The sequence below is a fragment of the Indicator indicator genome, chromosome 9, assembly GCF_027791375.1.
Source record: "Indicator indicator isolate 239-I01 chromosome 9, UM_Iind_1.1, whole genome shotgun sequence".
Classification (NCBI taxonomy): Eukaryota; Metazoa; Chordata; class Aves; order Piciformes; family Indicatoridae; genus Indicator; species Indicator indicator.
Genome location: NC_072018.1, coordinates 4,543,073 through 4,558,854, shown reverse-complemented (window position 1 = coordinate 4,558,854; position 15,782 = coordinate 4,543,073). Strand labels below are relative to the sequence as shown.

Here is a 15,782-nt window from a genome sequence, read left to right as displayed (position 1 = left end):
CCAATCTAAATCCACCCTGCTCTAGTTTAGGAGTAATCAAAACCTCATGAAAGCAGATAGTTAAACTCCTTATGCTGTGGTAACTACCTGTTTCACAGCACATGGCAATCAAGCTCTGGTTCTATTAAAAGAAAGCCAGAAGCTTTGGGTTGACAATTTTTTCCCCCTCTTACATTATAGAAGAGGTAATCTACTGGCCATATGGCAACTGATTCAATCAGGAAAATCAGATTCATTCATAGCCTCAATAGAGCTTGTTTACTCAATCGATATAATTGAAAGATAATTATCTTGTTACCTTCTAGAAATAGATGTTATAATTCCAGGAAAATTACACCTGAATTTCAAGTAAAGCTAACCTGATTCCCTTGAGCCAGCAGGGCTTTCAGTCGGGCTATTTCAGCTCTCAGCTCACGGATCAGTTTGACGTTCGGATCCTCATTAATAGTCGGCTTGTTGATGATGTTTTTGGCTCGATTTGCATAGCGAAGTGTACTTAAAGTTTCCCCATAATTGATATCAGCAGGTGAAATTGCTAAGGAGATGGAATCAGAAACAGTTTATCCAGCACCATGTGTTTCATTTAGTAAAGTCAGTTTACATTTTAAAAGTCAGATAAACTTAGTGTGGATGAAGAGACAGAAACATGAGACTATTAACCAGTATGGTACAACTTGTTCCAGTTCTTCACACTAGCTTCACTGCTTTCATGTCACTCTGCTGAAGTAAACACCATACTAGAACAGTGTATAAGAGTAATCAGATCCAACAACCAAGCACTGTAAAGAAATCTTGCTGTCAATCTACTCAACACTTCCCTACTAAGCATCAACATCCTATAGGAATACTTCACAGGCTTTGTTGCAAGTTTTTTTACAAGACAGTGGGGAAAACACTGAGTATTTAATAAGTATCAGTGCAATCATTGAATGTAAAAGTCATTTCAGGTAAAAGCACAGTGGGTTCAATCTAAGTTTTGAAGGGTAGTTAAAGAGCATCCAATTGAAAAGCAGATATGAAATAAAAGAGTAGAGCTTCTGTAATGTACAAACATAGCTGTTCTGCTGAGCTGCAGGCATCTGGCAGCATGCAGAACTGTCACCTATCTGATACAGCAAGAGAAAGCAGTATTATTTTCACAGGCAGCTTCACCTGAAAAAAACAGTTTAAATGAAAGTGCTCATGCTACCCTTCACTTAATCTTCCTAACGATACACAAGATGCTCCCAATTAAAAAGATAATTACTGCATCCTAATAGATGAGCACAAACACAGAAGACACCACCATGCAGACATGATGAGGGATCAGAAATCCTAATAAACAAACTGAACAAGATAGACCCAGAGAATCAGATAATGAAAACACCTGAAAAACTAATCAAGTAACCAAAATATTCTGCCCTTCTTTATTCTCTCAACAGTAATAAATATTCTCTTTGTGGTAGACTCCCTGAATTAGATGAGATGCACTTGGCATTGGAATATACTTCCCCTGGCTCACACTATCACTTTCCTACTTTATCTACAGTCTTCTCTCCACTACTCAATTATTCTGTTTCTGGGAGGATGTTACAATGCACTATAGAAATCTGACAAATCAGAATAGGATCTATTTCTCTGAAAGCATTGTTTGAGATGATCTTCCTGCTTGCTTTGTGTTTAGTTACAGAAAAGGCAGGCCAAACATATCCAGACAGCTTGTCAGGATCTGTTAGGCAATTCAGCCACTTTATTAGTAAAGTTACTGTTGAAGAAAAGATCGACCATGAGGGCTCTGCCTAGCAGAAACTTCATTAACAGACAAGCAAGTAGCTGAAAAAGCAGCTGGGCACTGTAATCATTAGTACAGGCACTGAAAGCTCACTGTGTTTCTAAGAATTCTCTTCCCAATACCTCTGCCAGGAAAAAAAAAAAAAAAAAAAAAGCCAAACACCAGCAAGTTACTCAACCGTGTAACTCAAAGAAAGCATCAAGAAAAAAGTTGCCAGCACAATGTTGTGTAAACAGCCAGAAAAACAAACCAGAGGCTGGACCAAAGTCCTCTTCTGGTACTACTATGATCAGCCTAACAGCAACAACAAAAGTGGCATGGATTCCAAAAACACCTCCAAAATCATGCCACAAAGGAACTGCTGTCCAGAGAGTTTGACTGCAACAAAGTGACTGAATAATGAGAAGGTAATCCAATGCATTTTATCCTCTGGATTCTTCTTTCCCATCATTCCCAAGTGAGAACTGCATTTGGTAGCCTGCCTTTTGTTTGAGTAGGGAAGAGTAAAACACATTCCAGAGCTGCTCTCTTCTTCAAAGCCTACATCTCCAACATCCAAAATCTTCCCCTCAAACATCTTCTGGGCTTCCCTTGGGTTTTTTAGGAATGGAATTCCCATCCCAGTTTGCTGAAAACCCACAATATATATGGCATTGGTAGGTTTTTAAACCAAGTGATCCATACAGAGCTTCCTACATGCTAAAAGGAAACTATAAAGGAAAGCTTGTAAGATGACTGGTAACAAACAATTAAATACAGACAAAAAGGTAAAACACTGTGCATTCAGAAAAGAAGGTTAAATCAAAATGACAGTCTTACCCCACTGAATGTCAAAAGAGACTAGGTTGTTTCTGCTACTAATGTAACAACAAAAAAAACAACACAGTTTTGAAAAGCAAACTGCTTCATACATCAGTATTGCCTAGATGCACAAAGATGGATTTTTTGTTTTAACTGAGATGAAAGTCTGCAACCCCAGGAAGAGAGGTGTAAGTGGAGAGACTCACAAGCCTTTATCTAGGTTCAAGTTGAGTGTTTTGCCACACAGACCAGAGCTGTCTGAAATGAAGAGAAACCTCAAGAATAAATAGGAACTATTATTTACAGTTTAACTGGTCAGATTAGCTTTACACTGTCACATGCAGGGAGGTAGATGACAGACCAAATGCTAGCAATTAGGCACATAAATTTGGATGATCCTTACTTCTGTGAACAAAGGTCTAATGACTGTGCATACCTTACCTGGATGCCATGGCACACATGTAACCAAATACTCAGGCAGCAATATACATACCTAAACAGTTGTCTGTCAATGAAAATGAAGCTCTTAAATTCAGAAGACAAGCCTGCTCTTGTTAATATTACTAAGCAACTAGACTGTCCCCCTAGTGCACAGTAAGTTATTTATGGGACAGCAATGTGCCCTTGTGGCAAAAAAAGCCAATGGTATTCTGGGGTGCATGAGTAAAAGTGAGTCCAGCAGGTCTAGGTCTTCTCCCCTTCTGCTCTGCCCTGGTGAGACCACACCTGAAATACTGTATCCAGTTTTAGGCTCCCCAACTCAAGAAAGACAGGGATCTACTGGAGAGAGTCCAATGAAGAGCTACAAGGATGATTAAGAGACTTGAACACCTCTCTGTGAAGAAAGACTGAGAGAACTGTGACTGTTTAGGCTGGAGAAGAGAAGGCTGAGAGGGGATCTTATTAATGTCTATAAATACCTGAGGGGTGGATGTCAACAGGAAGGAGAGAGGCTCTTTTCAGTGGCACTTGGTAACAGGAAGAGAAATAACAGCTATAACCTAGAACACAGCAAGTTCCACCTCAACCTGAGGAGAAACATCTTTACTGTGAGGGTTATGGGGCACTGGACCAGGCTGCCCAGGAGAGGTTGTGGAGTCTCTGTCTCTGGAGCCTTTCAACACCAACCTGGACATGTTCCTGTGTGACGTGCCCTAGCTGATCCTATTTTGGCAGGGGGGTTGGACCCAACGATCTCTAGAGGTCCCTTCCAACCCCTAACATTCTGTGATACACGCAGTAAGTCCCTCCATAGTTCTACTGCTGGAGATCTTCTGCAGAGTAATAGGTAAACTCAGAAAGAAAGAAATCATTACTATGTGTCAACATAGCATCTGGAATCTAAATATTCACAGCCACTCCTACTAAGCACGAACTGTTCAGGATACAAAAAAAAAAAAAATTAAAAACACTTACTGGCAATCATTATTGTTTTAGAGTTTCCTCCTAGACTATCCTTTAGCAGCCAAGTCAACACAGAGTCTCTGTAAGGCACAAATACTTGTTTCTTCTTTGAAAGAGGGTTTGTTGCTTCCTGAGATAAATCCGCTGTGATGTGGAAGCAGAGTAATAAAAATTAAAATTAAAAAAAGAAAGGCAATTATGTATTTTCATTCATTTTGAAAAACGCTATCTATGCATTAGGTCACTATTTATATGACTAATTAAAAAGAAAGGTGTTTAATGACCAAAAAAACTCCAAAAACAGAGAATCACAAAACCCGGACACTTACCTAAGGCAGAAATTACATTTCCCAGAGTAACTAGAGATTTGTTAATATTGCCTCCTTCCTTTAACCTAACCCCTGTGGCACCAGTGGCATCTGCTCTCTCACTTCCAGCAAGATCTACCAAGTGAATCTTGCTAACAGTTTCACATGGCATTTCAGAATCAAATTTAGCCTAAAGAAAAAAAAATACAAAGAGAAATATGTTAATCCACAGAACTCTGAAATTTTACTGACTCCAGCTTAGTAGCCTTTTTCATGTCATGATTAAATTGAACTTGTTTACAACAGCACTTTCAGAACACAGATGTATTAGAGGTGTCACAGAGAGGCATCCGATCTTGAATTGATGCAGAACTCCCATCCAAGTCTTTACTGCTTTAAATTGTAAGATTTGCAACTTTCTAGCCACTTCTGCCCATGCACTGACAACTGTGAATTGGTATTTACATGATTCACAGTGAACATGTGCTGCATTCATTCAACAATTACATTATATTTACATTTAGCTCTCAATAAACTAACAGCACACACACACACACACACACACACACAATTTCTCCCCCTACCTCCATGTTCAAATAGCCACTGCAGTTTTGTTCTAGGATTTTAACTGTGGCTTCCTCCCATTTTTATCTTTGTTCATATAAATCAACTGAAGATTGCCCTGTTTCAAACTTCCTTCTACTTTTACAATACAACAGTAGAAGGAAACCTTTTGTTGACTGCCTCTCATCCTCTGCTGAAAGCTTTGCAATAAGCAATTAATTGTTAGTGAACAGCTGGTGCATAGGATTTTGTGTGTGTGTTTTGGGGGAGAGACATGCAAAGTTCTGTCAGGAAAGTGAACCAACACTATGCTACCTTCTTTTCACATAGCAGGTTACCTGTGGACTATCTAAAAAGGCCCCTAAAACCAATGATGAAGAGTCACTGGAAAAGGAGTTTACTACATCTACACAAAAAGATCACTATGCTCCAGGAAAACTTGTTAAATCTCTCCATCATTCCATCAGTAAATCAAGGGATAGAAATAGGTTTCCAACAGCAACAGATGAAGAGTCAGCAAGAAAACATACAAAAAGCATTTGTACAATCTACAATTGAGGCCAAGAAGAGAGTTTTTTCGTAAGCCTTGGATACGGCTGAGCAACCTTTCACAGTGTAAATGGTAGTCAATGCTCAGCTTTGGCTAAAGTCTCACCCAACATGCTCCTCATTCAATGCTGTCACAGCAACATCATGAAACACACTGGCACTGGTCAATATTTTTCAGCCTAAAGTCCCAGCCCTTATCTCCTCAAAATCTAGTAACTGCATTTTAAGTAATCATATGACACTATAAAATGTAAAGACTATAATCACTGATAAACAGTTATAATTCTCAAAACAGGCTTTTCACACTTTCACCTTTCCCTACCACCCAACAACACCATCATCATCTATTTATCATCACTCATTTATTTGACAACCTCAGTTTTCAACTATTGTATGAATTCTTGAATGCAAATAGATACTAAGACAGGGGAGCTTGTTTTGCTACCTGAGTGAAGTTGATTGTGAAAATGGCATGCGACCTGCTGCTGACATCATTCATCCCAGTGGCAGCAGTTGTTCTGTTGAGGTTTCCTGCGTCCATAAGCTCCTCTACATCGGCGTAGTTTTGCACTAAATGTTTAGACAAATCTAAAGGAAAGCAGAGTGGTGCACAATGCTCAGACCTGCACTTGATTTGCTTCACAAAAAAGATTCACATCACCCTCAGGACTGCTGCAGCTAGTGTTTGCTGTCAGACTTGGTTGTCACTTAAGGAAAGGAACGAGGCCTTGTGTGGACAATGGAGAAACTGTATATTTGCACTTAAAGAGAAAAATATGCAATCTTCCTGAAGTGTTTAGTGCAATAACACAAACATAATTCCTCAAGAGATATGAACCTTCCCTGGCAGAGGACAGATTTAAACAATTAGATCTTAATAGGTTCCTTCCCTCTAAATATTGAAGATTTATAAGCCAGAGCCAACAAATTCCTAAACCCAATTGCGCCTCTTCACATTATTTTAAAATTTGTTATAAGCAAGTCATTATAAATGAATATAAATTGATTGGTGTAATTTTAAAAAGTGCTATAAATTTACAGATAAAAACTACATATATATTTACAGATAAAAATACATCATAATCTTAGGACAGGGAAAGAGCAGAGATACAAATTGACCGAGTGGAGATAGAAATTTAGTGCTTTTCTATCAACAGAAAGCACTGTATCCATCATCTCTCAGATTTTAAAAGGTAAAAATGCCCTATGCAATTAGACATGACATTTTTGAATATATAAAGGTAATAAAATACCCAGTCCAAAACATTGAAAGTGATTTTTACCCTCAACATATGGCCCTTCCTTTGGATGTTCTCTTATTCGTAAATTATTCGTTTTGGATGACTTCCGCCTAAGAAGATCTCTCACTCGTTCATTATAAATTTCCAGATAACTGAAAGAAAAAGATTAGAAAAGCACTGACTGAAGAATTTTTTAAACAGGAAAGCAATATTAATACTGTGCTTGAAAGCAAGATGCCTGGCAAAGCAAATGCATCCAAAGTTGACTTTAGATAGTAATGACTACAGTGTACTTGTTCCCATAAGGAAAAAAAGCAAAAAAAAAAAAAAGCAAGCAAGTAGGAAGGAAGTAGAAATTAGCAAGATCGAGATCTCCTAATGTCAGTCTGAAACAAGGCATAAAAATCAGGAAGATGCTGCCCAGCAGCATTTTCACCACCAATTAAATAAAGCAAAATGGGAGTTAGCAGTACTGCTGATTTTGACTACAACTGCCAACAAAAAACAAGTCCAGGTTTGAGGCCAAGCATGGGAATTCATTTCTAACATATACACACTTCTCAGAGATAAAGTGAAACAGGGTGGTCTTAACAAGTCTGATAACCAACAAACTATTAACAGACTAAGACCTACCTGACTTCGGTTCGAAAGGACGCCTCGTTCCGCTTCGTCTTTTCACTTATTTTGCTGAATAATCCTTCACAAATTCGAGGTATTAAACCTGCATCACCCTGCAATAACAACAATTATTATTTCCAAGACTCATGTATGCATGCACTGTGTATTTTGCAAAATAAAAGCCAAGATCACCAGCTGAGAATTCCGTCATCCCAAAAAAAGGGCAAAAAACCCCAAACATTTTCAGCAAATACTCTCCTGCCCTTTATTTAAGTGCAGTCACCTTGCCACTCTAATCCACGTGTGCGTGCTGGAATCTGTATCCTAGCTCCAGTTCTTTGCTGTTGGGAGATATTTTGCCCCTCTCATTTTATTCTAATAATCCCCACTGCTTAAGGTAGAAACATGTGCCTTGGAGCAACACATCTCAATACTGTCTTTTCCAGCTGCTTCTATCTCATTTCACTATGAACTTGGCAACATCTGCAGCGGATGGGACAAGAGCCATATCTGAGCCATTCTCATTCAAACCCCCAATCCCCAGATCACAGACTTGCCTGTCTGGAAAGATGCAGCAAGTCCTCTGGATAAATAGCATGCACTAACAAAATTTAAACTGCATTCCCTGCATCCTACAAAGCAACCAAATTACGTTTTATATTTAGCTTCTGAATGCTCAAGTTTTCAGTTAGAGAGGTTTTATGCATTAAGTCCTTGATCGGTTGACTAAAGCAAACTGAAAAACCACATTCCTTCTCACAGATCCCTACGGATTAAAGCAAGGCTCCAAGTATCCATTACAGGGTCCTTGTCACTTCAGCTAACAGCAGCCAGCAGCAACAGGATGTCATCTTCTCAGTTAAGCAGGCACTTGAGAATTGAACCTCATCCCAGCACGGCTGCTGCTCCACCACTGATGTCAAATACGTGTCAGACTGCGAGGCAGCAGCTAACACCCCTGAGACACCCAGAGATTAGCACATAGCTCTCCTCTTCCTCTCGCTTCAGGGAGACCTCTGTGCAGCCAAGCAGAGAGGCAGCAAGTCAAAGCCAGGGCTTTCCTCAGCAGCAGAGAAGAGCAGAGTGCCATGCAGCTCCACTCTCAGCTCCCAGCTGTCCCATTCTCACTGAGGCTGATGACATAGATCGTCAGCTACCTCCTGAGCTCACCTTCCCACTACCACTTCAGGAAGACAGCAGCTAACACGCCGTCAGAGTCAAAATGAGTAAGCATGGCCCCCAGGAGTCATGAGAGATGAGCTTTGGGCTCAGAGCTGCAAACTCAGAAACAGCTTACCAAACAGCCTGTCAGCTACAGATTGCCTCCAGTCCAAAAACACATCAGATTTGATGCCATGGACTAATTCTAATTCTATGCACTGCTGAGGCAAGAAATGTGCTTGCTTAGATTTAAGGGCTTTCTAATTAAGCAGGAGGTGAATTAGGACAAACCAGACCAAACATCCAATGTGAGCATAGCCTGGGCGCTCCAAGCACCCAAGAGTTTGCCTGGTGGGACTCTACAGATACCTGGCAATCAGAAAACACAAAGACAATGGACTCCCCCTGAACCAGACTCTGGCAAGGCAACTGCTCCACAGACAAAGATTTCTTTTCTACTCAGACTCCCACACAGTCTGACTCTTTTTGCCTAAGATCGCTCCAGTCTGCTCCCACACTGGTCCTCTCTGTTGTCATTCTTTTGCAGCTCCCTGCATTCTCTATCCTAGCAACCTTCTTCCAAGATGCCACCTGAGCTTCTCCTCCTCTTTCCTTTGCTCAGATATAACTCCCAATTCATCATCCAGTCTTTTTTTTTCTAATCACACTCTATCCCTACATTTTGCCTTTTTCCATTTTTTTTCCTCCTTTTAATCAGAATCTCTCTGTCCTTCTCAAACCAAGCTTCAATCTTTGAAATAATAATCTATTCTCTCTTTCTATCACAGCTAGCCCTTCTGCACCTTGGGTAAAAAAAAAACCAAAACAAAACACCAAAAAGCCCAAAGAAACACAAACCAAACCATATAAATGGAGAAACTTACAGCTTAACCAGGCATTTTTTGAGACCTTTGCCTTTAGGAACAGAGGAGCAGCCTTTCCCAATACATATCAATCTCTACTTCCACATAAATTTTCAGGGTTCAGTGCTGGAAATTTCCACACGCTTTTTTTTTTTTTAACACATGAAGAGAAAAAATACTTTTATCTCATGCTTGGAAACACCTAATTGAAGCTTAAGGAAAAAACTTGAAAGATCCATCATAAAGTTTTAGGCAAGTCGCTAGTGGCTGACAGAGTCTTAAAATAGGAAACGTTTGCTGTTATTGAGGAACTTCAACCATAGCAATATAGTGATGAGAAAGGAAGAACATAAAGTTTTCAGCATATTTGTTCAGTGAAATGTCCATCTTACAGAATGTACACTCTTTATTCAAATCTACATGTAAACATTTTCTCCCTTTTTTACACCCTATAGCTCCAAAGCAGGATCAACTCCATCTTTGACAGATTTTTTTTTTCCTGGGTTACAGAGTTTCCAATCACAGAAATCTGTAGAACCAAAACAGGCAAATCACTCAAGAGCTGAATTTTCTCATTAAAAGTCTGCCTGCTGTCTCTGCTATCTAATCAGAAAACTCCTTATTGCAATCACCCATCTACCTTAGACATAAGGAACAAATCGTTCCCTTCCCTTCAGCAGCAGCCTTTCACATCTTGGAAGACCTGTATTCTTCCACAGTCTTCCTTTCTGTGCATACAGAAGTCTGACTTCTCTGATGGATCATATTTCATAAATCCCTGATCATTTCAGTATCTCTGCTCAAGACCTATACTAACTGGTCCACATATTTCTTGAAAAGGTTGCTGCCCACAGTACTGCAGAAGAAGCCTTCCGGAGCCAAGAACAGAAGATACTGAAAGAACAGAATTGGTAATTTTTTAAAGAGAAAAAAAAAAAGAAAAAGAATATTTATTTCCAATTCAAGTTTTCTTATAGCACTGTAGTCTCTGTGACAGGGCCATCAATTTTCAAGCATTTAACTTGGTGGCTGACTATATTTTATGCACTCTCTGTACAAAGCCAGATTAAAGTATTTATGTATGGAGGCAAGAAGATTAGACCTTTACTATTGAATAGTGTCAAACAAACTTCAGCACCTATTCATTTGCAAAATGTCTTGATGATTATGGTCATTACATACAGGGAGGCAGACTCATAAAAATGTCACTTTGATACATTTCTGAAATAGAAATCCACATCTAGGTCATAAGAGCTTTTCTAGTGACAAAAGTCTATTCTGCTTACCTTATTGAAGCTAAATATAAAACTGCTTATTCTGTGACAACTGAAAGAAAAAGATTTACAGCTAATTTACTACCCAAAGCTATAGGAGGTACAAAGTGGCCAATCTTACTACATTTCAACAGAGTGATCCAAAGAAGGACAAGTGGCAATAATCCCCTTTTCAGTTCTGCTGGGAAGAAAGTATGATGCATTTTTCTTCACAGAAGACTAAAAAAAAAAAAATGAAATCTCTAAGAAGTCTGCCTGGCAAACAGCCTTCATCAGTCAGCCCTTTTAAACTGCTCCAATCCCAACAATTCAGTGGGTTCTTTTGTCCTTGAATAGAGGCACCCCCAAGAAAGTGCTCCCATCTTTTATTCACAAACTGCCAGATGTTTCTCCTATCATACCTTCCTCTTCCAGAGTCTTCACTGCAGTTCTCCAAGGGACTTAATCCTTAAAATTACTCTATCAACTCATAATGTTTTGCTGAAACTTACATCTAGCTACTCTCATCCCTAGTTTCTATTCCTCACTCCATAGCCTTCTCTAAACAGGGTTCAGGGACCTAGTTTAATCTTCTGACCCTTAAAAGAGGGCTAAAAAACACATCCCTTCAGAAAGAGCTGATCATTCATGTTCTAAAAATCAGTATCTTGTTTTTTGTCTCAAATTTGGCACAGAAAAACAGCAGTAATGTTTGAAATGTTGGGGTTTGTTACTGAACAAAAACTGTTACTCTTTGTCCAACATAACAAAGCACTTAAAGACTGCTTCCAAGTGTAAACATCTACCTATAAAAAGAAACAGCTTCTAAAAAATCCCTGATTTACTACTAGAAGTATGATACATGGGGAAGCATCAGCAGCATACTAACAAGATCAGTAACAATAATTCCATACAGACATGCCCTTGCAAATGGCATTTCAATGCACTGCTGCAGAATTAAAAAAACAACCAAAAAACACCAACTTGGTTGATGTGGGGCAAGCAGCAAATGTTGTTTACCACACACACTGATGCATTATGGTCTAGACAAATGGTCTGTGTGGTGGGTGGAGAGCTGTGACAGGTCACACTCAGAAGATGTACTTCTAAGCAGCTCCTTTTCAAACTGCCAATGTGTCACAAGTGGAGTGCCCCAGAGATCAACACTGGGCACAATGCTGTTTAGTTTGTCCACAAATGATCTGGATGATGGGATCAATTGTAGCCTGATGAAGTTTGCCAATGATACCAAACTGAGTGGGGAAAAGACATTTCTAAAGGGAGAGCCATCCTACAGGAAGACAGCAGCAAAAACAATGCCTAACAGGAACCTCTTGAAATTCAACAAGGACAAATGTTAAGGTCTTGCACCTGGGAAAACACAAGCCAGGAGCACAGCACTGACTGAGGTCTACACAGCTGAGGAACAGCTCTGTGGAAAGGGACCTGGGGATGCTGGTGGACAATAAGCTCAATGAGTGAACAATGTGCTCCTGTATCAAAAAAAAAAACAAAAGGATGTTGGGTTGCATCAATAAATAGCAGAGATAAATAAGTCATTATCCCTGTCTACTGTGTTCTAGTCCTGCTGCATTCAATTTTGGGCCCTGTAATACAAAAAAAGATGTGGACAGGCTGGAAAAGGCACAGAGAAGGGCCACAAAGATGACCAAAGGACTGGAAAGCTGCCATATGAGAAAAAGCTAGGAGAACTGGGTTTGTTCAGCCTTGAGAAAAGAAGGCTTAGAGGAAACCTTCTCACCATGTTGCAGTAGTTAAAGGGTGGCTAAAAAGAAGATGGAGACTCCGTTTTTATAAGGATTCACATGGAAAAGACCAGGAGTAAAGGGTATAAGTTACTCCTGAGGAGATTCCAGTTGGATACCAGGGGAGAGTTTTTCACAGTAAGAACAATGAGCCATTGGAATAATCTCCCAAGTGAAGTGGTAGATTCCTCAACATTGCACAGTTGTGATTTGCCTGGACAGAGTGACAAACTACCTTGCCTAGAATGTGCTTTTGCCGAGAAAGGTTGGACCAGACGATCCTTGAGGTCCCTTCCAACCTGATATTCTGTGAAAACACAGCTTACCGCATTGCCCATCATGGTGTAGGACTTCCCAGATCCAGTCTGGCCATATGCGAAAACACAAGCATTATAACCTTCAAAAGCAGATTTGAGCACTTCTGTACCAAGATTTTTGAAAACCTAAAACAGAAAGAAAGATTTCTAAGACAACAGAAGCTTGATGAAAAAAAAGAGTTATCATCAGTCATGAGTCCAACATGGCAAACGTTAAATATTAAACTGTTTGCACCAATCAGTTATATTTACTACCAGATAGGAGCTTAGTACTTCAAATAAAACACTAAATTTTACTACCACATTTAGTTTACAGCACTGCAACAGTGTGCTTTCTATTTTTTCTGTCAGAGGTCTACCTGACACATAGAAGCACAAAGAGCGCTACCTTCTTTCTACAGTTCCAGTTCCTTTCAGCAATCTCAGCTACTTCATTCACTTTCCCTTACTGTTTAATATCTACTCACTTTATTGTATCTTTGCCAACTCTCCATGTTTTGCAAATATCCATCCCCTTCTCAAAAGGAAAAGTTTTGGTGACCATGTCAGTTCCTTGGTTTACATTTCTGGAGGGATTTGATTGGCTGGTTTTGGTTTTTCATTTTAATCAAGGGTAAGAAAATGGCCTGTTACCTGTATTGCCTCCCTAAATGGCTTTACATATCAGTGTTTTTAGCCTGGCTAACACGGAAATATGCTTTCTGTATGGCAAGTGACCCTCCATCAGCTGGCCACTTTTCTTTGCCCTCAATATTTACAAACTGGTAACGATCCTTTCTTCCTATCACATAATGTTAGTTTGTTCTCCCCTCAGAACTTCAGCTCTTATCAGATGCCTTCACCCATCTTCCTCTGCAACACTGGCTCCAGTATCCCTTACAGAATTCTGACCTTTTGTTATCATTACCCTTCATTTCCTTTCATACCCCCACTGGGTATCAAGTAACATCTGCTGAGGCATTTATCTGAATGAAAATATTCACCTGGGTCTCCCAATCCAGATATGATTTTCAAAAATCTCACAGATGCTTCACATAATTTGGCTACTAGTTCATGGAGTGTGTGGTGTAAATTAACCAAGGGCTACACTTCACTATTGATAGCAAATGGCACATGCACAGTATAATCATGCTACTCTTCCTTTAGAGGAGTGCTGAATAACTTCATAGAACAGAATCACAGAAGTGTTTCAGTTGGAAAAGACCTCTAAGATCATCAAGTCTAACTGTCAACTTAAGACCACCATAACCATTACACAGTGTCCCAAAGCACCATGTCCACACGCTTCTTGAACGTCTCCAGCAACAGTGACTCCACCACCTCCCTGCACAGCCTGTTCCAAGGCCTGACCACTCTTTCTGTAAAGAAATTTTTCCTAATAACCAACCTAAACCTCCCTAGGCCATTTCCTCTCATCCTATCACTTGATACCTCACTACAACCTCCTTGTAGGGAGCTGTAGAGAGCAATGAGGTCTTCCCCCAACCTCATCTTGTCCAGACTAAACAATTCCAGTTCCCTCAGCCACAACCCATAAGACCTGTCCTTTAGACCCTTTACCGGCTGATTTCTTCTAGTGATTTCTAATCATCAATGCTCAGTTGCCTTTAGAAGTCTTATTTTGACCTTCTCTTGAGAAAGGAATTGCAATGCTGTCATCAGTTATACTTTCCAAGGATGTAGAGTATAAAGATCAGCCAAAGCACTATTTCACCTTCACTTGTCCTTTGAAAAACAGCATCTTAGTTGAATCCTCACTCCCTCCTAACAGCTCCTTTCTTTTTCCCCTCTTTTTCCTCTCTCTACATCCACATTTTCACCTCATTAGTGTGTAAAGACTTGGTCCAGATACTGTTAAGATAGCATTTTCCCTTTGAAAAACATGTCTACACCTTGCAAAGGGATTTCAGGTAGATACATAGGACAGTAAGAATCAGTGTTGTCTGAACACAGAGGCTTAATAGAGGTTAGAAGAAAGGACACTGTGTGGATGGGACTCTACAATAACCAAATGCCTGTAACACTGATTTGTCACAAAAGGGCAGCAGACATCAAAAAAACTATTTGTTTCTTTTTCAAAAACACAAACTAAATAGCTTGATGGTAAACTGCCACTCCCACCCCACCTTTTGAATACTAAACTATGTTTTGCATCTACAAGGCATACCAATGAGGCATGTAGTATTGGACAGACTTCCATTTATTATTTTTCTGCCATTCTTATGGAAAAATACAATAATCAAGAACAAAGCACACTAGGCAACTGCATTACCAACAATCAAGACCCATTTTATCCCAGGGCAAGATGAATGTGTGTGGAAAACATCCATCTTCTATGCCACTGGTGCAGTAAACTGGAAATTCTGCAGCAACTCGATAAGAGCTTAACCACAGAGTCTTCCAATTAAACATGACATGAGTAATACAAGCAAAACAACAGCTTGTGCAGTATTTCTCCTGAAATCACACTCCCATGGTTTGAAAACTCTTTTTGTTTTCAAATATGCTGCACACATTACAATTAAAGTATCACTTGACACAGGGGCAGCAGTATTTTTGTGGCTGAGAAAGGAAGTTAGCATTCATGCCAGTAAGGATGAAGGAGGCAGTCTGGGGTTGTGGGACACTCTGTAACAGCAGAATATTGAACACGGACATCTAAGCCATGTTTAGGATTTATTGTTAGCATCCTGTTACTAAGAACCTGTACAATCATAGCTTTAAAAAAAAAAAAAAATCATCGCTCAAGGCTGCTGCAGCAATCCCTATATGGGCATTTTAATTTATTTTTTCTATAAGCTCCTGACACGGGCAAGTTATCCTGATCTTGCCTCAACCTGACCCACTCTGAAACAGAAGCAAAATGGCACCAATATGAGAAAACATAAAATAAGGAAAACTTTTATCACTTATATGTGGAAACTGGACACCCACACAGGATACAACAAGCCAAGGAAAAGGGTAAAGGAAAAAAACAATTAAAAAAAATTATTATTGACATTGAGAAATCCTACCGTTTCTTGACAAACGAAACTGGGACTTTTACTGTCTGCTGAGAAATAGGAAAAATCATAGGTAAATGTCTTTGTTCTTTCTCGTCCTATGTCTCCAGTACTACCTTCTGGTACCTGTTGAGAAAGAGGAGAGGAAAAATAAAGCTGGTAAT

At 39.6% G+C, this 15,782-nt stretch overlaps 1 protein-coding gene across 1 annotated transcript in view; it reads right to left on the bottom strand.

Moving 5' to 3' along the window:
- The window catches only part of KIF16B (kinesin family member 16B), a 164,911-nt gene that overhangs the window by 130,653 nt on the left and 18,476 nt on the right, over positions 1-15,782 (bottom strand). Inside the window, exons 4-11 of the mRNA XM_054383745.1 lie at positions 15,631-15,744; positions 12,626-12,742; positions 7,272-7,369; positions 6,681-6,790; positions 5,843-5,985; positions 4,306-4,474; positions 3,989-4,120; positions 360-535 (exon numbers count right to left, since the gene is read on the bottom strand). Of these exons, the coding sequence (XP_054239720.1) occupies positions 360-535; positions 3,989-4,120; positions 4,306-4,474; positions 5,843-5,985; positions 6,681-6,790; positions 7,272-7,369; positions 12,626-12,742; positions 15,631-15,744 (1,059 nt within the window). The remainder of the gene's footprint in view (positions 1-359; positions 536-3,988; positions 4,121-4,305; positions 4,475-5,842; positions 5,986-6,680; positions 6,791-7,271; positions 7,370-12,625; positions 12,743-15,630; positions 15,745-15,782) is intronic.